The 27,189-nt window shown below is 49.4% G+C and overlaps 1 protein-coding gene across 2 annotated transcripts in view; it reads right to left on the bottom strand.

The window, feature by feature from the left end:
• The window catches only part of LOC126548236 (ecotropic viral integration site 5 ortholog-like), a 245,437-nt gene that overhangs the window by 128,346 nt on the left and 89,902 nt on the right, over positions 1 to 27,189 (bottom strand). Inside the window, exon 1 of one of the 2 annotated variants that reach the window (XM_050196386.3) lies at positions 11,006 to 11,533. The exons of the other annotated variant lie outside the window; for it this stretch is intronic. Within the exon in view, the coding sequence (XP_050052343.1) occupies positions 11,006 to 11,172 (167 nt within the window). The 5' untranslated portion in view covers positions 11,173 to 11,533. Of the gene's footprint in view, positions 1 to 11,005; positions 11,534 to 27,189 lie in introns of those variants that run through there. 2 annotated transcript variants of the gene reach the window in all.

Genomic DNA, 27,189 nt, shown 5'->3' with positions numbered 1-27,189 from the left:
CCGTCGATTGACCACGTCGTCCACTGATGGAGTTTCATTTCAGTTGCTATGTCCCGATAGCGTCAATTGAACTGCGGATGGCACAGAAAGCGTGTGCCCTAGTAAACCGCGATATCGACCAGCATATAATCTCCACGCCTTCCTTACGCCGACCAATTATGCGCACAAAATCAACCCCGCTCGGGCGATCACCGGAGGTTGTAGCAGAGTACGAACGCGATACCCTCTGGCTGGTTATATCGCGCACGTTCGCGTCTCCTCGTGCGACAATATTACGCAGCCAAGCATGTTCGCTAAGAACTGCATAACAAATATACGCAAGCACCTTTGTATTCAGCAGTCAGAAAGAGAGAGAGAGAAAAGAAAAGGAAATATGGGGCTACGGAGGTACGAGAAGAACTGACATTCATGATGCAAAACATGAATGGGAGGCGAGGCACGGCGCCCAATGCGGATGTTTACGCGACGCGAGTCGAGGGCACGAATGAACGCGCACACAAGCGGCGCGATCGTCGATCCGACAGAGCGACACAATGGTGGCCGTCGATACCCCGCCAATGACTCCCGCGGAAGTTCGAACACACGATCCATCACGTGTGCGAACGGGATGAGTGAGGACAGGGCTTCTCCAACACAATGACGCCGCATCGCGCTCTCACTTCACATATCAAAGCAAGTCGGTTATGTACGGCTTCATCACGTCAGCGACGACACTTGCACGGTTATTATATTGTCTCACCGAAGAAGCCCGCGGGCCGACTTTGTGGCACACACGTGGACGCTTTTTCTTTTTGCCTCCGCATATACTTTGCGTCACCGCAGAGGAGCACCGTGTGGTGACAGTTTTGGCCGCTGGAACCATCGTCACTCTACCCTCCCCAACTAAGCTAGGTGACGCGTTCCCAGCTATACAGGCTGAAAAAAAATAGAAGCGAAGGGAAGAAACGCTTTCCTATATGAGGTATTCACTCTATATATGTTCAGCCTTTTCTGCACGCTGGCTTGTTTCATATAGGTCAACTTCGCTCTGTCATTTCAGAGCGCTGCGGTAGCGTTACAGCTTAGTGCAAGATAGTAATTAATAAGCTTTAAAATATTACTGCGATCATAAGCGGGCTCTAAACGGCGATAACGAAGTCAAACTGTACGACAATTAAAGCTGCCTCTTAACGATTTTCGCAGCCCTACCAGAGCACTCGATCTGAACGGCCAGTTGAATATGCCACTAAAGCCTGACCCTTGAACAGGCCCGCCTGCAGAGAAATTTCGGTACCCGTAAGATAACCGCCACCGTAATAAAAATCAATCGAATTCCCTGCACGGCTGACCACATTCTGACTGTGTACACCAAACGGCAGTATTTACCTTTACGACGTACCATTGTTATCGTCCAGCCGGGAACAATGGACAGAATCATCGAAAGCCATATTATAACGAAAGGAATCACCGCCCAAGCACCCCGTACAGACGGTTAACTAGCGAAGCTGAAACGTGCGGCTCCGGCGTTTATCACTGGGTTAATCCCGACGGTTCATTAGGCGACTGCTTGGTAGACTGCCGGATCCTCGGTACGCAGTTGCTGCTTGCGCTCGGCTGCGCGAGCCCCTTCTTGTGGCCGGGCTGCAGCATCAGCACGGTGTAGACGAGCTCCTTCCCGGTTCTGCTCGCGGCGTTGCTGATCGAAAGCTGCCTGCTCCTCAGGAGTACGTATGACGCGTGGCCTACGTATTTCGGAGCCGGAAAGAAATTGCTACGCGCGCGCTCGGCAGTGACGGAGAGCAACGACGTCACTACTGGGGTAGCTAATCCAACACCACCTAGATAGCGCAAGGCCTTTTCACCCCGATCCATGACGTCATGTTACCTGGCCTGAATGCCATAGAATCTAATGGGGATGATCCCGAGTAGGCAACAGTAATTTTGACGTCACCACTTTCATCACGCCAGCCTTGTAAATGGAAATTTTGGACCAGGTAGCGTGACGGCGTGGATCGGAGTGAACAGGCCTTGTGCTATCTAGGCGGTGTTGGCTAATAGCGCGCCTCTTTCTCTCTTTCCTTTTCGCGCATGCGCATGGGGTTGCGCTGGAGGAGTTCAGCGTACAGGAGACCGACGGACGGATGAATCGGCTAGCCATATAATGCTTCGCTGTAAAACCAATGCTGCGAAAATTCCCAACAAACACAAGGATATACCAACGGCCGCCTGCATAGCAAAGCTGCACTAGCGCTATATCCTATCAGAAACGAGCAAACTCAAGTGCTTATCCCACCGGCAAAACGCGTTGATTCCAAAAAGCGACCGATAGCAAGTTATCAGCGAAATTAATTTAAACGGAAGAACAAAAGCTCCGATTGATAACGCACGATCGCCGGAGGGGTAATCAGCATGTCACGGACGCACGCCCGCCAGCAATTCCTAGGTCATTTTATCAAGCTTCGGGCAGAGGGTTCTTTCGTGGTGGTCGTAGCCTTCAATCAGCACGTCAGTGGCAAAATCCTGAAACAATGGAACAGGGATATACGGATGCTAGTTTCAACTCACCAGCGCGGTTATCTAACCTTCGTAAGCATTTCAGTTTTTTTTTTTCTCCCGGGACTCCTTTGTCTCCTTTGTCTAAAACTCGTGACTTTCAGTAAAGTAGGCGGCACGGTACCTGAAGTATCCGGTCTATATCACGCTATGCTATCAGAGCCGCATCTCGCGACTATACTGTTTAAGAAATGAACCAAAGTCCGGCTTCATGGCTTGTTTTTTTTTTAACAAACAGCAGGTGGTACTTCAACTCCACACGTCGGCGGTCTCCTCATAGCGATCCATATACAACAGTTACAACCAATGCCCGCGCGAAATCGGGTGCCTATCACGATTTCAAAAACTAGCAGGCGAAGTACAGCGGTGCGGGTTACGCGAAACCAGGAACGCGACCTTTAATTTTGTGCACTGGGTATCGCGTGCATGCACTTATCAGACAGCAGTGTCTTAAAAAGACGAAAAGAACAATTTGCCTTGACGATCAACAATAAACAATTTTGCCTTCAGGGCTTCGTTATGATGCTATGCACCCGATTTCACGGCTGAAGAATTTTTTCTCTGGCTGACGCTAGCGCGTTGGAGAGAGAGAGAGAGAGAGAGAGAGAGAGAGAGAGAGAGAGAGAGATGAAGAGGAAAGGCATTGAGGTTAACCAGATAGCAGTCTCCGGTTTGCTACCCTACACTGGGGATGGGGGAACGCCACCTGCCAAATAAACTTATTTTTTTCTTCCGCGAAGCACGGTTGAAGAGGAAAGACTTATACCCCTGTCACACGTGAATATTTAATGTCATTCGAATCTAATCGCATTCGATGCATCGAATGCCATTCGGTCTCTTGCGGTGCTACACAGTAAAATATAATGGAATTCGCAAATGATAGCAATGACGTTCTGGAACAAAATTTGTGGAATTCAAAGAAATTTTGTGCCTAATAAACGCGTTTAAGAACTTTTGCAAGTACTTTTAAAACGGACGAAAACATTTTGACGCCAATTACTCACAACTAAAAGCACTTCGATCAACACATCCAATATGGCCGACCGCCGCTACAGACTCCTGATGCAAAGAGTAATAGCGCTTGAGCACAGCCCGTGGGGAAAATATCATCGCGGCAAAAATAATTATTCCTTTTTATAAGTCTAAAAAGATACCTTGTGACTTTGCTGATGCACGCATTATTTTTTCGCGCAGCGTGTCGCTGTTGTCTATCTGGGCTCAAGAGTATACATTCGGTTCGAAACCGAATGCGAATGAGTTCCCGTAACTCATTCGATGGCAAATGTCATTCCATTCGAATGTCATTAAATTTTCCCATGTAAATAACGATTAGTGGGACTACATGCGAATGCCATTCGATTCGAATGACGTTAAATCTTCGCGTGTGACAGGGGTATTACTCGATATCACGAAAAAAATGATGGGAAAGGTGGAAAAGTCCCGGGTTTATCGCCGTTAATATACGGCCGCAGGTCTCGAAGGGTGGGCGTGTACACACACGTGTGAAAGCGCATGCCCTCCCTCGATCCTGACCGGCTATATTTGCGCAACGCTCCAAAGATACGCACACAAACCATATCGCCATGAGTGCGATAGCGGAGGCAGTCCAGGATAAACGCTGTGTCCACAGTGGTCACAGAAGTGAAGGACAACGGAGATATAAAGCGCGACGTCCACGGTCCGGCGACGTACGGGCACTACTCACGCGCCGCCGTGACTAATGCCTTTTAGTCAGGAGCGCTAGGCGCCAACTGCGTGGTTGCCGGTGGCGTGAGAAGTCTGCGAGTACTCAAGCTTGCGCGCAGTATCACGTCTGGAAGCTTCACATTTACTTTGTTACATATGCCGTGAACCAACGACGCCCATAATCCTCTTTCTTTACACCCTTCTCACCACACGCAAATCTACCAAGCCACGCCGACAGTGCTCAAGGCATCATTGACCCCTCCGCAAGTCTGGCTAATGAGATTGGCCCGAATGATGAGCCGCTATACGCAGACCGCGCGGCTTTGCTGGACGGACAGCCAGCGCCACTTCCATCTAACTCTGCGCTCCACCTTTACACCAAAGGTAAATCCCCACAAAAACAAGCGCGAAGCTCTCTTTCGTCTCCGGAGGCAACCCACGCGGTGGCTGCGGCGGGGACAAATGACAATGGGCTATTGCGCGTCGCGAGCAACGGCCGTCCACGCAGCCATCGCAACGACAAAAGGCGGCTCGCTTTTAATGGCACAGCCGGGCCGCTCTTTCGCTTTCGCTCCCTATAGCAGCGCGCACCGCCTTCGCGTCACTCGAGGATGCAAGGTGTGCGCAAGCGGAGCTCTGCGCCGCGAACTTTTCGTCCCGTGAAAGAGGAGGAGGCGCTTCCGCTGGTTCGGTGAACCCGATGAACGGGTCTCGAAGAGAAGGAGCGTGCGGAGTAGGCATACTCGCTGTCTCTGCTTCGATGCAAATGCCGCTGCGCAGCGTCGAGTCGTCAGGTACGTTCAGCTCGAGACGCTATTTGCAAGGTTTAACCCCGCATGACCGCATGTCCCCTTTCGCTGAGAGGCAGGCCGCATCGGGCGGAGAAAACGGGGAAACATGTTCAGCAATAGGGATGAACTTCTACACTGAACACGATGCCCAGCTGACAATGGACATAAAGAAAAGAAAGAAAGTGGAAGACTCACGAACAACATTACTCAATGCAAGCACAGCAAATTGACGCGCTTGTAATGTGCATGTGCCCCAGCATGCAAAGCGCGCGAGTGGTGGCATCTGACGCGCGGGCCGCCCACCGTGGGAGGCCGAGTCGTTAACCCACAAGCGGCGCAGCGAGAAGAAAAGGTGTGGACGCGAGTGGAAGAACGCCGCGGAGGCCGTTGGCAAAAGAATGGCGCGCACGAGTGGAAGGCAAACAGTCATCGCCCAATCGCAAGCACCATTCGCGCGAGAAAAGGTCCCGATGGCAAAAGCGCACTTCACAAAACTTCGGGCGGCAAAGTAGAAAGTTCTGACGCAGTTCGCGATTCACTGTGTATACGCTTAGTTTTTAAGAGAATGAATATTGAGAAGAAAGAAAGGAAGCAGAGTACAATTACTTGCGAAAAATAGCCCTTCACTTTCTACGAAACAAGCGCGCGGCCTATATCGACGTTAATGCCTCGCGAGGCAGCGCAGCCGGCGGGCGAGCTAAGTCTAGTTTCAGACAGCGACGTCTACTGCATGCGACCGAAACGAAGGCAAGGACCGATGAACGGCACCGCGTGTTCGTTCCTCACCCCTCACATTCGTCGTGGCATACAGGGCAGTAAACAATGGATATGTTCCAAACTCGCCGAGTTTGTCTACTATGTCATCTGTGTTGCCACATACGAAACTCTGTCCATCAGAAAGAATGTCAAGAGGACCTGTCCCGTAGACGCCGCGGTGGCTTAGGGGCTATGGTGTTGCGTTGCCAAGCACGCGTGGTAACGTGATCAAATCTCGGCCGATGGGGGCCGGGATTTGATCATGATTTCGATGGGGGCGAAATGCAAAAACGCCCCTGACCCGTGCGTTTGGGGCACATTAAAAAATCGGGTGGTCAAAATCAACCCGGAGTCCCCCACTACGGCGTGCCTCAATCAAATCGTGGTTTTGGCATGTAAATCCCCAGGATTCAATTAAATTCAGGACCCGTCGATCGGCACAGCGTCTATTAAACCGATGCACTTAGATGTAAATAAAGGGCAGCAGTTGAAACGTACAGTTGATACGCAGTCCTGTGTTCGGCTTTTGTTTCAGTACAGTGGTGCTCGCCGGTTGCGCTCAGACAGATGAAGCAAGGCATATAGGTTGTCGAATGCACAGAATTACAAGAGATGGGGACAATGTTCCCATCCATAAAATAGCATGGCATCGCCAGTGTTCCTTCATGAGGTGCTCCCGTATTTTCTCATATCCCCTGTTACGTTCCAGGTTTTATGAAGGTTACAATTTAATTTTGTTTTTGTCCTGAAAACTATAAATTTTTGAGCGCGACTGTCGACTTTGCCCCCATCTCGTGTAATTCTGTGCATTCGACAGCCTATATGCCTTTTATTACTTTTTCTTCATGTCTGCCTAACACTCGTGCGCGCCATTCTTTTGCCAACGACCTCCACGGCGTTGCTGTCGTTTTCCACTTAAATGTGAGTAAACAGTAAATAAAGATGTATTACGTACGGGCAAACAAACTTTGTGTTGATTTAATTCTAATAGAGATTTACTTGTGCGTAAATGACCATAATTTCGTGCCAAGCCACGTTCAAGACAAGCCTCGTGAACACACATCGCGGCATTCATTCCCTTGCACAGCGCCAGCTAGGGAACTCTCATAGACAATGGCGCCAGATTTCTCTCTATAGGTAATATTGTAAGACACTTTACGGGTTCTTTTCACTGCATTGGACCGTGCATCAAGGGCTGTTTCTAACATCAAGTGGGGCACGATGTACGGCGCAGTTCCATTTGTACGAGGCGTCCAGTTTTATCCTGCTACGCAAGCGTGCGTGAAAAAATGAAACGAGACACCCACTTCCCTTTCTCATCTTGAGCGCGCTGTACGGCCAAGCCGCTGTGAGACATTGATTTCCAGTTTTATTTTTTTCACTGTTTGTTTCGTTTATAACAATACAGGGGACCCGTACATGTGCACAGAAGACCGGTTCTATACAGCTGATCCACGGTGTAATTTATACGGCAACCTCTCGCAGTCGACGCGTGTGTGGGTGAAACAAACATTTGCACAACAGCTCCAATGTATTACGCAAGGTGGCAATCAGTTTCACGACATCGAACGGGTCAAACTGTCCCTATTCGCCCGGCGATGAAGCTATAGAGTCAGCGGTGGTTTAGCGGCTGTGGTGTGGCGCTGCCTAAGCACGAGGTCGCGGGATCAAATGCCGGCCGCGGCGGCCGCATTTCGATGGGGGCGAAACGCAAAGACGCCCGTGTCCCGCGTATTGGGAGCACGTTAATGATTCCCTGGTGCTCAAAATTAATCCGGAGTCTCCCACTACGGCGTGCCGCATAATCAGATCGTGGTTTTGGCACGTAAAACCCCAGAATTCAATAGAGTCCAGGAAGTATCCGGTTTGATAGGTATATGTCAGGAACCGTTTCAATCAGCCGTAAAGTCGTACAAAGGCAGGCAGGCTCCGTCTGTGATAACAAACGCAGGCGCGTTAAAACAATCGATATGAAACTTACCTCTACAGATATACAGAGCTTGCAATGAAGTGCAATGAAGTGACCGGTGCGCTTTTGAAGAAGGAATTCGCGACATTTGGTATTTTCCGTTGGCCAGGGGGCGCTAATTCAGAAAAGGTGCAACGTCTGAGAGAAGGACGCACAAGAAAAGCAGTAAGTGTGTAGGGGGCTCATCCTGCTCTCCTTTGCCTTCCACTTCTCAGTGATGAGACTGACCAGGGCAGACCGGAGTGGGATTCCCGAACGACTATAGGAATAGCAGTTGTGTCAACCTGTGCGCGACTCAGCACATAGTTCGGCGTATACTGAGTTAAGCGAGATTGTCCATGTGGGACGTCAAGTATTTCGCGTTCACAGAGTGGACCACACTAGTAGACACGCATGCGGTTCCAGCTGCAGAGAGCCATACAAGAGGCAGCACATTGGGCGTACCGGAGATGCCGCGAGGAGAAGGGTAATTAAACAAGGACTTCATGGAAAAGATACGCCAGTCAGAGAGAGAGGACTTTATTTACAGAGAAAAGCAGAGAGGTCAGCCCAAGCAGTTTTACCTTCGCAGACGTTGCCGTCAATAAGCGTCGCTGTACTCCGTGAAAGAAAGCGTGGTAAAATAAGTGAACCTTGGAGGATCTCTGAAAGCTGCACAACTCGCGGTTTTCGAAACGTTTCGCTTTGTTTGCAGTATGTCATTGTTTATTTTTGTTTTCTTTTACGAGCAAGCTTCGAGGATGATGATTAATCTGCACTCATGAAGAGCACATCGAGGAGTTTATAGCACTCAAAATTCGGATATGCACGTAAAGGACAGCAGATTCGCGCCAAGTCAGTAATTATGAAAGACTAGGACTAAGCGGGACACCCTCCTTACCCCTTTATTTTTTCTCCACCCAATGCCGATGGCGAAGAAAACGAATGCACTCGTTGGCCAATAGGTAGCTATATAAAGAGTGAGGCGCGCGGTTGTCATGAGTTCCAGTCGACCAATCGATGACAGACGTCATACCTGAATTTCAGCTATAGCTGCAGTTGACAAGAGCTGGAGAGAAAATAGCTTTCTGAGAATGCCCGCCCTTTCACGGCGGAGAGAAAGACGACTTACAAAGTAGAGCAGGGTTGAGGAGGGAAAATATGCGAAACCCCGAGCCCGCATGTCACGTGTGCACAAAGAATCGTTCCCAAGGACTTCGATCTGCTATCTCCGACATTATACGCAACGGCTGGAAGTGGGCGTAAATGGGTGCTTTTTTTCTTTATGGTAGGCATGACAATAGTTTCCTAAACGATAAAAATGCAACCACGGGCTTCAGTAAACGTGCGCGGATCGAAATTCACACGCACACACACAAAAATGCTCGACTAAATACACGCAGTATTGAACAGCCGCCGCTCAATTTTGTGAGAACGCCAGCACATCAATGGCGCGCGCGAGATGCGCATGACTTCCATATCTTTTTACGCACAAGATCGCCATTCCGGGAACGCGGGCGCTAACTTTCACTGCAGACTTGCTGGCGCATGAAGATTGCCCCTCAGCGGGTTCGATTAATGAAGCGCTCTCTCTCATCGGCAAATGGCGCACAACTCGCATTTTCCACATTAACAGGAAACCCAGTCACTTACTTTCGAGCACCCCAAAAACGCAGCCAGATCCAATCGCCGCGGCGATGCTCTCGTTTCAGTTGAGGGCTGCTCCGTTGGCCCACAAAGACGGGAACAGATAGCGTATCTTGATCAAGAAGCGTCGCATTTACTGCTCATTCGGCGTACTCCATTCAGGTTGCCATTTCAACGAGCTCATCAGGTACCCCTCCACACGGCCGCAGTATGAAACGAACGGTTGCCAAACCACTCACGTTCACTGTGCGAAGGCATGCGCGCGGCTTGTAACACGGTGAAAGCAGCTTCGCGGAGCCATTTGGTTTCGTCTTTACACACAAATCCGGTAGGAGGGCGCGCAACGCGTGTGTACGTGTTCTCGCAACGATAGTTTCCCGGCCGCCGCACGCACGCCCGCGCTTACACAGATGAGAAGCAGAATGCAGCGGGGCGAGACCGTCACATTCGTCGTAATTTTTGCTTTAGTGGTGAGTAGGGAGTCGAGCTCAGGTAGATGCCGTTCTTGTGGCCGCAGACCACCTAATAATAATATGTTGTTGCTGTGAAATCGTTTTATTGTAAAATACACATTTGCAGGTTACACTGAAGTTCATGTTCATGGCTGGGCCACCGCCGCCGACTGGCACGGCACTAGTGATGAACCGTAACGTGCGCCGTAGTGACACGGACCAACCACTCACGACAAAAAACTGCCGCCTTACCTTTACGGCTCCGCATTGGCGGCTGTAATCTCAACCACCGTCTCGTAGTGCATATAACATCGTTCTATAGATTTCAATAGCCAGTCCAGATAAAGCGAACGAGACCGAAAGGGTGGCGCTAGCACGAGGCAGCATCAGCAGCAACATGCCAATGATAAAAAGAAATTGCTGTATCTCACTAAGCATGCGAATAAATTCATGGCCGATCTATTCACTGCATGTATATACTAACATGATGACACAAAGGACACCGCTATCGTCCTATCTCCACGTTTGTTTAAAGTATAGGGTCTCACGCGCCAGAACCACGACCTGATTACAAGGCACGCCTTCGTGGGGTGAGGGCTCCAGATTAACTTTGACGACCTGGGAGATTCTTTAACGTGCACCTAAATCTAGGCAAACCGCCGGGATCGAATCCTCGAGCTCAGCAGCGCAACGCGGGTCTGCACGTTTGTTAACTTCTACCCCCTCTTAATACAAGAGGCAATGGATATTACGCCCCCTCGAAGCGGTATCCGCTTCCTCGGCCACGAATCGTAGGTCACAGAAGCATCGCGACGCAGTCAGATGGTCAATCCAATGGTCAATATAGCAAACGCACGATTCACTAAGCCATGTGAGCCAAAGAAGTGATCGCTGTTCTCAAGTCACGATGGCAACATTTACAAACATTTAGTGTCGCGGATGATCAAGCGACGGAGATGCACAGTTGTCACTGCGACTCAGTCACTCATATGCGACTCTCATATGCATAAGTTCACGCGAAAGTGCTGGGGGCATTCAGCACGCGCAGAAGGTCGAACTCGGCCTTTGCGCGAACTCTATGCCCGGAGGTACTGTGTCGGGAAGTTAAGGATATCACGAGCAACTACATCGTGAGCCTGCTTTCAGCCAGACATCAAAGAGCAAATAGGAACACGAGAGGCTGCCAAGCTCACCTTCCATCGGTGTCGCTGAGACCCATGACTGACAGCGCGGTTGAGAACCAAACACGCTTCCTGACGGGCGGCGCGGAAGAGGCTACGTTATCCCCACCTTTCAGCGCCGATCGTTGGCCGCTCGGCTCCGTCGCTGTCAGCCCAGAGTACGTATCCAAGAATCGCATACACGCAAGTCACGAGTGCAAAGTTGCGCTGAAGCCCTTTTCACAGTCACCAATGACGCGAAGAACAGTACATACAGCGTTCACATCGTGCGGAAAGCACGTAGTTGCGGCGCGGAACTAGAAGCTGTGCCGGGACGGACACGGGTGCTAGGCGCAGCAGCAGATGACGCCTCCCTGCGGCCGCCGAATTCTGCTAGCGTCGCTGATCAAACGCGTTCCGCCGCATAGCGGTGCACGTAGTACGTGTAAGCTACCAAGACGAACGCGCCGCGCCACGAACGCAGCGGCGCCGGCCGAAAGGACGAAAGGTGCGCTCAGCGATGTGGCCCGTCCAGCGGCCCGCGAAGTTTTTCCCATTGCCGAGAGTTTGTCGGCGCCGCCACCGCCAACGGAGCGGAAGGGAGCGAGAGAAAAGAAAAACACACACAAAAAACGCAGCCCTAAACGCAACACGACCCAGTTCGAGGTCACGTGGCCTCTACCCCTCTCCATTCGCGCAACCGATTGTCCCGGCCTCTGGTGGCGGACGCCAGAAGTGTCAGAGAAAGAGAGCAAGGGGGATCAAAACCTATTGTTCTCGAGTTACCCTCCCACTTCGCTATTGAGAAGTTATCTCGTCGGTGTGCGTGTGTGCGTGTGTGTTTGCGCGCAGTACGTCTGACTTTCTGAAACCCCCGTTTCGAGTATCGTCTTTTTGTAGAAACCAAGGAACAACAGCACTGTTTCAAGTCAGAGAGCGCAGTTACGAGCAGATCAAAGGAAGTGCGACGCACGAGGCGGGAAGTCAGAGAAAAGACAATAACAGCAAACATTATGCTTCCTGTGGCACTACAGACGGCGATACCACGTCGAGAAGGAAAAGCGAGACAAAACAGAATACAAATGAAGCGCTTATTTTTCTCAGTGGAACGCGAAAGCGACAACTCCAGAGGAAAGTGTTCGCCAAACACTGGGACGTCTCTGCTAGACTGCACGGGACGCCCCTCCTTGACTGGAAGAACGACCGCACATCTGCGTTTTACTTTCAGTGCAGCCTTTGGTCTCGTGAGTCAAACCGATGAAGCCCAGATTTTTTTTTTTGTTCGCCGGAAATGGCAGAACAGTACGGCCGTAATAGTTTACTTGATTGGGTGCAAACAAATACAGCTCAAAAGAGCGCCCGCCGACTATATGGTGTCACTAATGAGCAGCTTCTCAATACGATCGATATTCTGATGCACGTCGCTGCCAACAAACAAAGTAGCTTTCGTAAGAAGTGCAAAATGAAGCCATGTCACTCTTTTTCGTCAAAGGCGAGGTGAACCGTTTCGTCGAATACGCGGACGGCACCCACCTGACCTTCTTCTCCCTCCATTCCTGAAAACGCAACTCTCTCTTTCCCTACACGATGAACGAGTGGGGGAAGGTGCTTTGATTTGAAGCAAAAATAGTACGGTAGGCTATGCAATTTACTTTTCCTTATTACCACATTCCCTTCTAGCAACTCATTCATTCTGTCTGCGACCTTTCACGGAGTCCACTGAGCCAGAGCTCCGGTCCTGATGCGCCGATGCCACACTTTATTAAAAGATTGCCGCATCACCAGCCGAGGTGGTGCAGCTCGAAGGCTTAAAACCGATGTTCGAAAATAACGAAGGCGTTCACATCCGCTCATAGATTCAAGAAATTCAAAGAAAAATTGGCGCGTTCAGTGTATCGACTAGTGCACATAAATCATTTCTCCAGAGCCGAAATACCTGCCCCCTCCCTTCATTTCTGCCTGTGCGCGGACTGTGTGCAACAAGCACACACTGGCGGTGGTGGTGGTGGTGGTGGTGGTGGTGGTGGTGGTGGTGATGATGATGATGATGATGATGATGATGATGATGATATGATGATATTTTGTTTTGTGGCGCAAGGGCCAATTGTGGCCAAAGAGCGCCAAGACGTGGTGTACTGAGTGTGCAATGTAGTGATCAATGACAGTGGATAGACACACGCTGATGAGGTCGCCATCAAGAAACTTGCTCAAGTAATCGAAAAGACCGCATTGATCATATCTGTACAGCCTCATAAATCGCGCAAATATGGTTCGTAAAGCCAGGTTACGCCCACTGCAGGGCAAAGGCCTCTCCCATACTTCTCCAACTACCCCGGTCATGTACTAATTGTGGCCATGTTGTCCCTGCAAACTTCTTAATCTCATCCGCCCACCTAACTTTCTGCCGTCCCCTGCTACGCTTCCGTTCCCTTGGAATCCAGTCCGTAACCCTTAATGACCATCGGTTATCTTCCCTCCTCATTACATGTCCTGCCCATGCTCATTTCTTGATTTCAACTAAGATGTTATTAACTCGCGTTTGTTCCCTCACCCAATCTGATCTTTTCTTATCCCTTAACGTTACACCTATCATTCTTCTTTCCATAGCTCGTTGCGTCGTCCTCAATTTAAGTAGAACCCTTTTCGTAAGCCTCCAGGTTTCTGCCCCGTACGCGAGTACTGGTAAAGCACAGCTGTTATACACTTTTCTCTTGAGGGATAATGGCAATCTGCTGTTCATGATCTGAGAATGCCTGCCAAACGCACCCCAGCCCATTCTTATTCCTCTTATTATTTCAGTCTCATGATCCGCATCCGCGGTCACTACCTGCCCTAAGTAGATGTATTCCCTTACCACTTCCAGTGCCTCTATATATATATATATATATATGTAGAGCAATGTTAGAGCAATGATAAATTAATGGAAATGAAAGTGGATGAAAAAACTACTTGCCGCAGGTGGGGGACGATCCCACGTATTCGCATTACAGGTGTGATACTTTTACTAATTGTCCTACCGCGGCGCCGTTTTCCCATCTACTTTATTCGGTACTTTCTGGGGTATTTATGAGTGGTGGCGCTGGCTAACACTCCCAGGGTTAGTTAGTTCTAGTAGTAAAATAACATAAATACCCCAGACAGTGTATGGAAAAACTGCGCCGCGGTAGCTCAATCACGGTAAGAGCATCGCAGGCGTAATGCGGAGATGTCGGTTCCTATCCCACATGCGGCAAGATTTTTTTTTCAACCACTTTCATTTCCATTACTTTATTATTTCTTTAATTCAATTAGTAACCACAAGTAATTTTCCCTATGTTGCCCTTGGTGTCTTTGTTTGTTGGCTTCTCATGATTTATTTATTTGTTTATTTTATTTTAATTATTTATGACGGCCAAACAGAAAAATCTTCAATGAACCGATGGCCCAGCACATCTTGCGCACTGCGAGTTTTGCTGAAAAAAGTTTTTGACTGTGCCATTTACATCTCTCGATCCATTCTGCAAAAAGTGATGGAGTGAACAATTCGCGCTTCTACAAACAATCTACTACAAGGCGGTGCTATTTTTACTTTACTCAATCTTCTTCACTCTTGAGAAGAAGACTCGCGCTCATCGGAAATCGTTGCGAGTACAGAAGGCTTCACCCCTCGACGCAACCGACAGTGACAGCCGCTCGTGCCGCCAGTTTGGCGCTTCATCAGGGCCACTCCGGGCTGTGTTCTAAGCAAACTCCAAAGGATGTGGGGGGAGGTGAAGCGGCGAAGTTCTCGGCGAGTCTGAATGAAACACTTCCTTTCATTTCTGGCGACCTCGCACTCGCAACCTCCGCGCCACCGTCTTAACCCCATATCCTTCACCCCCCCCCCCCCCCCCCCCTACGTACATATACAATAAATCATGTCACTTGACGTGCAAGACTGAGCCATCTTTCCTCGATATCACCCGCCGAAATCGGCGCACACAAACTTCCTCGGCGGCCCCCGGGATCTCGGCCACGCGGCAGCGCGGGCGCCGAGGAACCGACTCGCCGTCGCCAGCTTGCGGCGTCAGTAAGCAAGCGTATTGGCGCCGCTCCTCGTTCTGCAAATTACCGCCTAGTTCGCACGCTCACACCATCGCAGATCCCTTAAGTGCAGTAGATGCGAAAAGAAAGAAAGAAAGATCAACGTGCAGAAGTAAACAGAAGCAGCGCAGCCTTAGCCAGCAAGAGGCTATATATGGCTTTGCGGCAGCAGCACGCTCCCTTTTGATGTAGCCAGAAGCAGTGCTGCGCTACAGCAGGAGGCGGCCACTCGTTAGGTATACACCCTGCATGCGCGTGCCGCGACCACCGTAATGATGGCCATAAGCTGCGGGCAGCACGGGCTCCTGCTCCATCTGGGACAGCGATGGCCGACGCGGTTGCAAAGGCTGCCGCGGCACGCAACGATGTCCCCTTCCGCAGTGCGCTACACGCGAGCGGAAGAAAGCCCCGAAGCAGACCCAAACAGGTCCCAACACTGTGTACCGAAAGGGCAGCGCAAGCGGCGTGCGGGGTTACGGCACTTAAAGGAACAGGATGACAAGCATGCTTCTAGCTTTTATTAAGCAAGGGAATGATAGACGGGCTTCCCAGTCCAAGCGTAATGTGAAAAAAAAAAAGCAAGATAAGAGAGCGAGAGAAAAAATAAAAAGAAAGAGAACATCAGCCTCGTGTGAAGAAATTGGGTTGCTACCCGTCGTCTTGTTAAGGTGTGAGGTATTTTTTGCCGTAGAATTAGACAAATCATTAATTAGCGTGGATTGCGAACAGCCTAGCCGATTATATCTGAAATCCTAAACTATATACACTTGTATGACGTCAACTTAGACACTTTATGGCAGACTTTCCAAAAAGACGTCACAATTATTATCCAAAGTTATACGGAGGAATAACATCCTGCCGGCAGTGCGCTTAATACGCACCCCAATTGTCTTAAAATGCTTCCATCGCACCCGCCGCATTAGATTTCGTGTTCTGTTGCTGAGGTCACAAGTTCGATACCTGGCCGCGATAGTCACATTTCGATAGGTGCGCATGCAATACAGAAACACTAGTGTACCGCGCTTCACGCACACGTTACCCCCCTCCCCCTCACCAACATCGCCCGTCGCGGTCAAAATAAATCTACAACCGTCCACTACGTCGCTTCGGTAGCAGCGGTGTTGCTTGTTGGCGACAAACCCTATCAATCAAGCTTCCATCGTAAGTCATATAGCAAGTAGAGCCTAGCCATTATGTATCTGATTTTCACGCACCTTAGGCGTTTGCAAAAAAAAAAAAAAAAATTTCCACGAACAATAGTATTATGTGCCCCGTTAGACGTTTCAGAACTTATTACCGGACTTCCAGCCCTAACTTGGGCCGCTATTTTGTAGCGATGCCTTATGCCATTGTATGCTATTCTTATCATCCACCACACACGGCCGCCTGATCGCGTTAAAAATGTGCGCAGACCGTCGCTCTGACCAGCGGCCAAGCGCGAAAAGCCTGAAAAAGCACAGAATCGGAAAAGGCATCGCTACAAAATACCGGCCTTGGCTAAGTTATTGAGCGCGTCGCTATCTGTTCGTCAATATTGTCACGTGGTAGTAACTGTGAAGAAAGCAGCCAAACTGAGAAAGACGAAGCTAGCGTTTTATTGGGCGAACTTGTGCCCTCAAAAACAGGCTACACTCAAAGAACGGCGACAGCGGCGAGCACAGTCGGCGATCGTCGAAAATCTGATCAACGGGTCAAGCGCGTCGGCTTTTATACATCAATCGTCGAATGTTCCAGACTAATCGCTGGAACCCGCGCGCCTTCCACAACGTTCTACATTATTCGCGTCGCGCACACATGCAATTAGATTACGCAAGGTTCGGTCACAGACAGTGCATGGAACCATCGATAACATTCCAGAAACTTCCGACACATGCAAGCGCGTCCTGCGCTGTGCGATAACATTTGTTAGGCGATGAAACGTGTCGCCCGATGAAGACAAGTACACGTGTCAGTATACAAAAAATATACTTTTTTGACGCGAAACGGCTTACAACCATACTGTCGCGCACGAACGGTCCTATATTTAAAGGCTATATATACAAACAGAGCGCGCTCAAGCGCATATAGTTTACGGTTAATGCACCTTGTAGCCCTTGTTGCAATGCGGTACTCCGCATACAGCCATGCAAAACGGAAAGCACCTGGAAGGTATACACGCTCACATGAAAAGAAGACACTCGCCTCTGCACCGCCATTCGATGCGAATCCTCGCAAAGCCGCGGCAGCCGCGCTTTACCGTAGCACCCTGTTCACAGCTGCAGCGCAACAGAGCACAAAATGATCCGTATCAACATATACACATATACCGTGCCGAAAAACTTTCCTGCCAGCCTGGCCCGCCGCAGCAGTGAATCCGAATCCTCAACCACCGGTGCGTGAATGTCCCTGGATCCGCGCGCCACGAGGAAGCAGCGCACTGCGGGGCCCCGCTGCAGTAATGCTGGTAATCTGCGGGGCAGACTGACTGTGCTTTCCCTAGTTCCGGAAAAAAGGTGCGCAGCGGCGCAGACCATTACGGCTGCTGGTGACCCGCGGCGTAACCCCGCCGGGGGTTCACTGCACGCGGGCGCGGAAACGCGGCCGCCCGCTGCAGCCGCATCCCGAAGACGGCTTCTGCGGCGGAGCCTGTGAGCGGAACACGTGGATTGGCTGACAGCCTGCGCAAGGCTATTGCATCAAAGGGCCGCAGGCAGCTCCGGCGAGGATGCCATCCCTTCACGAACTGCGCTTGGGCTACGCTATACCGCCCACGGCCCTTACAATGTCCAACAAAACCCTTTCATCTAAGAATCAAAGTGAACAACCTTTGCATACAGCGCGCGCAATGCGACCTGCGAGTATAAAGGGTGCAAAAAAACACATCGTTTATCCAGCGGTTTAGCAACCGCAGTTCGTGTATATACGAGAGACCATCTCTCCGAATGTGTGCTGCTCTGCGTCTTTCAGAGCACAGCGCGTGAGCCTCCAGATGCCTCCGCTCCTCATGGCGTCTCGAGTGAACAAAGCTGTTTCTTGCTCAGCCGTTAGGTTGTGCATCGAGATAAGCGAAGGCAAATTTGCACTTTTACTTAAAAACCAGGCAATTAACTGTCGCAAGTGTTAAACTGATGGACGTAGAGTCGAAAATGCGAGCCTCCTGCAAAATTTCAGCAAGAACAGTGCTGCGGTAAGCGCAAGACCTTTTTTTTCGAACACGTTAAGCGAAATATGTGGGAACCCGTACAGTGCACTGTGTGCTCAAGTATGCTGCAGCTCACGTAGAACTTGTTTGTACGCTGGCTTAATATACGTGCCCTTTGTTTTTCCTTTTTTTTGTCGCTAAATTAAACCCGCCTTTGTAGGCGTGTAGGCTATCGAAGCATCCTTTGTGCATCCTTGTTTATTTCTTTTTATTTGCAATTTTTGGCAATGGATATATTCGTTAGCAGAACAGCCTTAATGCATTCTTACTGCATGCTAAAGGAATTTTAAGTGCAAAGTATACACTTTACGTAGTTAAGGGGTGCTTTTTCTTTTATTATAGAGATGACACAATAGGATAGGCTAGCGGCTTTAGGTGGCGCCGGCTACTCCTCGTTACTTGGCAAACAAAATGAAGACACGAAATGCTGCGAAAAACGCTCATTAAAGTCGGACAGCATGAGCGCAAAGTTCTGCACATGAGTCCAAGAAGCCTCTGAAAATGACCATAAGTTCTTCTAATTATCCGGGAAGACATACAAGAGCGGTTTTTTCAGGGTTGTTTTGCATTTCAAACAAATAAAAAAAAAATGTGCGGAAAGCTATCGACGATGGCAGTCAATGTAAGGGAATAGCCGAACGCTTCTAGAAGGTTATTCAATGTATTAAAAGAATGATGCGTTTGATGGCATATCCGGTAGGTACAGTAAGGCTATTTCGGTAGCACTCGTTGTTTTATTACGTAATGCCGTAGACAGCAGGAACGTGAACCAGTACATCCGTACCGGTAGTATAGGTGGTTTTACATATAAGCCGATTCGTCATATGCGTGTTGCCTCCAGAGGCGCGAGTGGAAGCCGACTGCTTGTTTCCTCTCCTGCGTGCAGAGCCCTCTCTCGCGGCAGCCACATGGGGAGGGGCTGGCGGGAGACGAGGATCGTTGTGCCCCGACCGCTCCACTTTCAGGCGTTCGGCGGAGAACGCGCCCTGCGCCTCGGTCACTCGGTTGCGCGAGAGCACGAGCCCTTTGCATCGGCACCTTTGCATCGGCGGTCAGTTCGCACCCCGACCGCCAACCACGAATATGGGCGAAAGAGGCAAAGAAAGCTATTCGCTTCACAACCGTGCGAGCCCTATTCCCGGCTCTCCACTCCAAGTCAATGTTTGTACACGTCACGCAGTCAGGCTACGGGTGTCATCCGGCTGCTTCGTGTACATGATCTACAGGCTATATTCTTTCACGCACTGCCTCATTATTCTATTAAAACACTTCGAGGCACGTATTATTAGAGCCCGATAACCACAGACAGGTAGAATGCATTGGTAGGCTATATAGTTGCTGCGTATTCATAATAAATCTGTCGCCCTGTTCGCGCTAAAGTTTATTATGAACCACATAGCATGTGGAGGCATTGAATTGTTCATGGGCGCAAAAAAAGAAAAAAAAAAGAAAAGCAGTTTCCGTCTCACCTACTTTTAACTGAAAAGATGGGTTATAGAATGCTTAATTGAAACTCATCTATGTAGTACATTTTGGGCAGCCACTATTCCGGTGATATCGTAGATTGTGAACAGATGAAGAGGAAGCAACGTAATTCTAAAAAAACAAACATTAATGGGTGTGTTACTCCACTAAAGCACTCCTTTTTACGGCTACAATGGGGTGAAATATAAACAACAAGAAACACCCTTATGGGTTTTAGTCTGTACGTGGGAAAGTGCTATGACATAAAAAAAAAAAAAAAAATTCCGCTTTATAATGACCATTCACTAAACTCTTCGCCACTTGCATGGTTCGAGACCTTCTTCTGAACAGAAGGACTAGTACTTTCAGAGACTCTGCGGCCCCGAGTGACAGTGACACCAGCGACATAAAATTAGACAAGCACTTCTTTCTTTCATTTCTACCCCCCATTACACATATGTGAGTTCTGATCTTCGTTTGTTTCGGCCGGCCCAAAAGTAATCTGCGTACGCGCTAAATAACAAGCAAGCGCGTCAGTAAAAATATATTTATCCACGCTTAGTTTATTGACGACTGCGGACGGGACTACAGACTATGCACTTGGACTGCAAGCAAGGAATTCCAATATTTTTTGGCGCCACGAAGCCTCGTAAATTCAGCAAACCGTTGGTGCCTTTTACGTTTACATCACGTGGATGCGAGCCTAACGTGAAGTCGGTGCTTGAATATTAAATGTTCGCGTATCACAGTATGCAGCATAGCACATTGATTCATGCATACAACATTATTAAAAATTGTCCAAGCGAGAGACGTAGGTTGCTGGTTTCAAATTCTGCGAGAATACGATATTCTACATGACCCGGCGCGCAACAAGGCTGCATTTACAGCCGTGGCGTGTTACCCCCGGTATACACTTATCGGGAACTCTTCTCGGGAGGATATACGTATACAGCCAATTTCGGCTGAGGCTACGGTAAACAAAATTCGAATACGGGCACAGCCGCGCGGAAGAGCTATAGGAAGCCGTTGCGCAAGCCACCGAATGGAAGGTACTACCGGCCCCCTAGAGGCGCGTGCGCTGCAATGAAGAAGAAGAAGAAAAAGGAGAAGACGAAGAAGGCATTTATTTGCGGCGACGCTTTGTCTGCATCACCACCCGAAAAGAGAAAGGATCTCTGGGGATGCTATAAACAAGTGGCCGTCGAAGAACTAACCTGCAGAGCGACAACGAAACTAGAATCGAGGTGGACGTGGAGCCGTCCGGAACGCCAAAAAGAGAACAAAAGAAGAGGTGAAAGCGAGCAACAGCACGAAGATGCAACGATCGCCGGGTCTCCCATCTTAATCGGACGCGCTCGATCAGGCGCGCGGCTCGGGTAGGGCCTTGGCTCGGAGAAAGCGATGCCGGCCGAGCTGCCCCAATCCCGGATAAGTGCGTCGCGAAGAAAGGCTTCTCCTCTTGCACTGCGGGGGCGGACCCGCTAGCAGTAGTAGCAGCCACAGCAGTTCGCTTTGAGGCACCCTCGCGGGGCGTGGACATGGTTGGGGAAGATACATGCGCGCGCGCAGAACCCGGATTTTGTCCCTCGCTGCGCAACCACTGAGTGGTCGTTCATTCGGGGACTTTTTCTACTGCGTCTTTGGCAGGCAAGAAGAGCGGAATGCAGACCAGCACAAGCTGGCCAGCAAAGTAAACCGAGGCTGACCCTCGAGCCTTATACGTTTTCCACTGGGCGAACGGCAGCCACTTCAAGCTGCGCGCTCCGGAGGGAGCAACAGTGGTATGAAAGCTCCTGGAATAGCGTCGTTGCTTTCTGCGCCAGCGACGCAGTACCGCAAGTCAACAGGTCTCTGCGACCGTTTATATACTTAGTGCGCACTTTCACGTGTGCGCGCAACTGTGGTGCTCCTAAGTATGGTGCTCCTAAGTATGGTGTGAGAAGAATGTTCACTTTGTAAGAAGTGCTTCCTTTCTATAAAACGTTGTCGTACCCGCTTATTCTGTCTTTCTGCGTGATTTTCCTGCAAAAACTGGGAGACGCCACATCCTGCCTTGCGGCGTTGAATTGGTGACGGTCCACGGGTCCTCCAGGCCTACATTCGTCCACCGCAGGAACATCTACAAGGAAACACGGAAGTAAAGCCAGGCTATGCGAGCATGCAGCAACAGCTCCATGGGAGCTCTACCGAGTGGAGAAAGTAGTAGGACCTTTCCTGAAAATTAAAGCTCCGAGAGAGGCAATCAACTCTTTGGTATATATGAAGGAATCGCATGTGATGAAATTCAGGACGTCAAGATATCATCGCAATTCTACATCCCATAATGGACACCATCCATGTTCTTTTGAACAATATGAACAATCCGCCGGTACAAAGACTCCTGCAAGTGGTTGAGTGCACAGTACCCAGTCATTTCACTGTTAAAAAGCGACAGACACCGACCGTCCTCGTAGTTACGTTAAGTCCGAGACCACGGCAGAAAAGATGGTCGTCAGTCTTTTCGCGACCGCATGTATGTATTTCATACAGCGTAATCAGTATTTTCGATTATAGGTTCGAAAAGGCTTTCGCGCAAGCTACAGCTGTCAGCCAGAGCGATAGGCAAGGACCCACACTCGCTGCGCGGCAGAAGTGACGACGAAGAAGGTAAGTTATTATGAAGAAAGTGGATGTCCCCTTACAAACGATAGTAATTATTTCTATCGTTTGGCTCCGCAAGGAAAACGAAACTTGCGACTTTATTTGCATTAACGAACACATCTTCCTTTACGGGCATGGCGCTTGTCTACGTGCATACGCAGATGCTCTTATTTCAGCTGTTCTCATACAAGGAAACGCTGGTCACGTCCAGTGCGCGGTTATTGATCAGCACGAGCAGTAGCCACTATGCGACGTAGATGAATAGTTCCCTCATGCACCCTGTGCCGACACAGAAACCACCCGACCGCACGCGTTGCTTCGCGCCTCCGCAAGTGAAAATCCCAGGAGAAAAAAAGTACCAGCATAACTGACGAACAGAACCAACGTGAAAGTGCTATAATGGCAGCGTTGTGAGCGTTGACGCTAGGGGAACCATTTTTACCCCTTGAAATTGACACGTAACTGGGCACCTAAAACTGAAGTGCACAGAAAGTGTAAAGATGATCCCAAAAAATGATTATGCAGGCAACAGCGGAAGTTCATATCCATAAAATTGTAAATCAAGGGTGCGCGTACCACGCGGAGAAATATAATAAAATAAAAATAAAGAGCACCTCGTCGCACAATTCCCGCAGCCGCATGCTACCATCATAATTCCCGCTTGACAATCATGCTTCGGTAAGGTTATGCAAACACAAGGAGCGCGGCAGTCAGAGGGATGACTCACGATTGTGAAAGTGCAAAAAAGTGAAGAAGAAGAATTATTGTAATAATAATAAAAAAATAAGCAGAACAGTAGATCAGGCATGGGTGAGAGGAGGAAAAACGGGAGAGACACCGGGAATATAGCCCACGCAATGTACGAGTGCTGTCCTGGCGCGCGCACGCACACACACACAGCTATAGGACAGGGTGCAGAATCGCTGCTTTCCTTTATATTTTTTCCACTATCTCGCAGGCGTGAGAAATGAGCTTTTGCGAGACGAATGGCTTTCTTTTCTGAAAGTGCGCGTTTGTATTCGCGAGAGGTATTCGCACCGCTTTACTAATTCCGTGCAGCCTGCACCATGAGCGATACGCGGCGAAGCAGCAGCGTCATACTATACGTGTACGCGATGTTGATCCTTCGCACGAGACTAATGAAACATGAGATTCGAAACCATGCTGCCTCTACAGTGGTTCGGCATGGAGAGACGAGAGGGACAATTAAGGGACCAAAAATACAGGAAAACGCTAAGGCCGAGCAGCTAATAAGACGACGCGAGGCCCGCGGACGCGTTCGATACCCCAGCCTGTCTTTACCGACTGGGAGCTGCATGCAGCTCAGGTTTCTCGGGCACTGAGCAGAACTTTTCAGACGGAGGCATTATGCAGGCTGAGGCCGTTATACTTGCGTTTCTCCTCCTCGTCCCCCTTCCTCGATTTACCGGCCCTTCTCACAGTTTCCGAAGCACTCAAGAGGCGAAGCCTGCCACGGGCGCAATCTCGGACGGCATCGCTGCAGGCCCACGAAGAAAAATGCATTACATCGGCAAGGAATGAAAGAAAATATCTGAAAGCAGAAAACAAGAATTCAAAGAAGAACAAAATGGTTCTCGCACTTCGACAAACATAGAAGGAAGAGGCGGGGGAGTTGGGGGAAGCTGCACAAGTATTAGCGTATACCTTATAGAGTGAGGATACATAAGATGGATTGCAAAGAGAGGGAGGGGAGCCGTTCGTCTACCGCTGCTTTGTCACTGAAAACCGAGAACAATGCACATGGACTTGCAAAGAAACACACCTGCGCGCGCGCGTGCGTGCGTGCGTGCGTGAACGGCAACTCTCTAGAACAAGGCGTGACATACACAGTTCGTTCGACGGTAAGAATAGCCGCGAACTTCGAAGAGGCCAGCCTTGAGAGAGAGAGAGAGAGAGAGAGAGAGAGAAATAGAAGAGAGGAAATGCAGGGAGGTTAACCAGACGCACGTCCGATTTGCTACCTGGCACTGGGGGAAGGGGCATAGGGATGAAAAGAGAGAGAGAGAGAGAGAGAGCACAGCTTCGCGCACATTTCAAGGTTCACACCGAGTGTACGCACGGTCGCCAAGCCCTGTCGACTTGAGGAACTGCAACAACGCTTTCCTGGCTTTCTGTGACATCGACACGCATACGGCCATTGTCCAAGGATCTTCACTTGCGAGAATGGTCAAGAGTCCAGCCGGCTCAATGCTGTCCGCAGAGATTCACGCTCAACTTCGTACTGGGGACAGAGACATAGGATTTGTCCAATCGTTTGTATAGTTCTACAAGAGTCACACATGGGCGTATCCACTATTCCAATGCGGAACGAGCAGGCCTTTGTAAATGCCGCCCCTAGCCAGTGGCGGCACAATACTGTCGCCTCAGAGCGGGAAACTTTTGATGGCACTTGTAGCTTTAGGGATGAATCAAGTCTATGAAGACGAGACTTCGGGAGGTCGGCAGAAGCCCAGTATTTGTGCGTCATAGTTTTAGCAACGATGTGAAGCTTTCTTGCAGTGTCGGTTCAGGATAAATGGATTGAAACTGGTCGGGCTTCCAGATGAGCAGACAGGGCGGCTTCATCAGCAAGGTCATTACCAGCAATGCTGGTATGCCCAGGTAGCCACTGAAATATAATTTCATGTTCTTTAGCCATAGCTCGATGGTGGTCTTATCTCGTATGTCAGCTGCTCGTGAGTCCTGCGATATAGGGCAAAATGCAGACTCTGAAGTGGTGCCTTAGAGTCGCAAGAGATTCCCCATATCTGAGGTGCAATGAGGGCTCCAGGAAAGAATTCGGCCGAAATGCCATGTGTGGTTCATTGTGATAGAACTAATGCTGCTTATTTCAACCCTAAGACTGCGTCCGTTATGGCTAACATCCGGTGTGGTCGTTCGTCTACCGACAGCGTTACTGACTTCTGTGCCGCAAAAAAAGAAAAAAAAAAAGCGTGAGGCGGTTGTTCGTTGCGATGTTGCTGCACGAGAAGGGCGCCAATGTCAACGTTATCCATCAAGCTATTCCTGATGTCTTAGAGGCAGTTGGAATAGGAGGCCATATCCTTAGCTGGATATGCAACTGTAGTTGATCGACAGATCACTGCAACGATCGAAGACGGCAAAACGCCTCCATCTCACACCTCGTCCACGGTCCAATGCCAACACTTTTCAACATAGTGCACGATGGCCTTGTTGAGTTCTTGCGCAGCTCTGTTTAGCTCTTAATATATGCTCATGACATCAGTGTCGTGAGCGTGACGTGTCCGCAAGGCTGCAGAAGGCGGCAAAGCTAACATCGTTTTACATTGTGAGCAAGACTTAGAAGTTTTTGCTGAGTAATGTTCATTGGTACTGTTCACCGGAAAGAAATGACATCCTACTTGGCAAGCATCAATAACCATCATCACATGTAAATACGAGATAAACCAGCGCTTCCTCGTGATCATCACTGACCTAAAGCGCTGAATTAAACCCTGGAACCCTCAAATATCAAACACACGAAAAAGAGACCGATTGGAATTTAACACGTAATCGACTTTCCATAAAGATAAAATGTGTGCTGTATCAGAGAGAGCAGTTCTTCGGCTATCAAACGCGCTTTTATGAGCTTTCTCCGGTGCAGCTTCCTTATTCCGATCAATGCGCGCAAGACCTATCTTTGTGCGTCGCAATGCGTGCACACTCAAGCCCTCACCCATGGCGTGCCTTGGCCTTCCGCTGCGTGTGTCCACAGCGGCAATTACCGCCATCGAATGTGACCACCCATGATAGCCATACGTATACAGTGCTCAGTGATTGAAACGCGATACTCGGACCGCGTGGCGACCGACGCTTTTTGCACGACTGGTGATCGCTGGGTGATGGCTGAGTAGCCCCCGAATGAAGTCCCAATACGTCATAAAGACTCTTTCTTTCAAGTGATATAAAATGCATCAGCTCGGTGTCCCCAGCGCCCACCAGCGGCGGCTGTCACAGCGCGGCCCACGCGCTCTGAACATCGCGTTTCAATCGCTGGGCACTGTACATCTTCGTCGTTGCTTTACGGGTTCATTGGAGTTACATTTCCCAGCTTCCTGTCCACCACATTTCATACCTGCAGCTAGGTCACGTACAACGTTTTGCAGCCCTTTTTCTGCTACTGAACATCTTTGCTCACAAACTTCAAGTCTGCTGCAAGACCGCCTTCTCCAGTCTCATTCCTGTATATGTTTCCTTTTTTTTTATATATATTGCCTGTGGCAGATAGCCCAATTCTTGAACTCCATTGTTGGAAGAGGCGGATATTACATGTACAATAAATATATATCTATAATTAACTTACTAACAAAAATTCACTAGTGAAGTTTCAAACTAATTCCTTTACGGCACATAAAGCAATTTACGAATTGTTGACGGTGAGCTTGCAAGGCTTATCCGGTGGGAGCGAATTCTAAAGATAGCACGGATTTCAAGATATGTGCCTCGCAGGATCGAATCCCGGCCACGGCGGTCGCATTTCGATGGGGCGAAATGCGAAAACACCCGTGTACTTAGATTTAGGTGCACGTTAAAGAACCCCAGGTGGTCCGGATTTCCGGAGTCCCCCACTACGGCGTGCCTCATAATCAGAAAGTGGCTTTGGCACGCAAAACCCCATAATTCAATTTAATTTTAAGATATGCGCCGTCTAATTTACGGTAAAAATGCACTGTTGTTCATTTAACTACTGTTTAGCAAAACACCGTTTTATGCATTGCACCACTAAAGTAACTGGACCGCCAGAGTACTTCGTCACACACTTCAGGAATTAACATTTCGAAACTAGTGTCATCCTGAGAATTCGTTCCAAGTGGATACCCCTTGCGAACTCACCGGCTACAATTACAAA

The sequence above is a fragment of the Dermacentor andersoni genome, chromosome 1, assembly GCF_023375885.2.
Source record: "Dermacentor andersoni chromosome 1, qqDerAnde1_hic_scaffold, whole genome shotgun sequence".
Classification (NCBI taxonomy): Eukaryota; Metazoa; Arthropoda; class Arachnida; order Ixodida; family Ixodidae; genus Dermacentor; species Dermacentor andersoni.
Note: the sequence above shows the minus strand (reverse complement) of the source record. Positions and strands in the feature narration are given on the sequence as shown.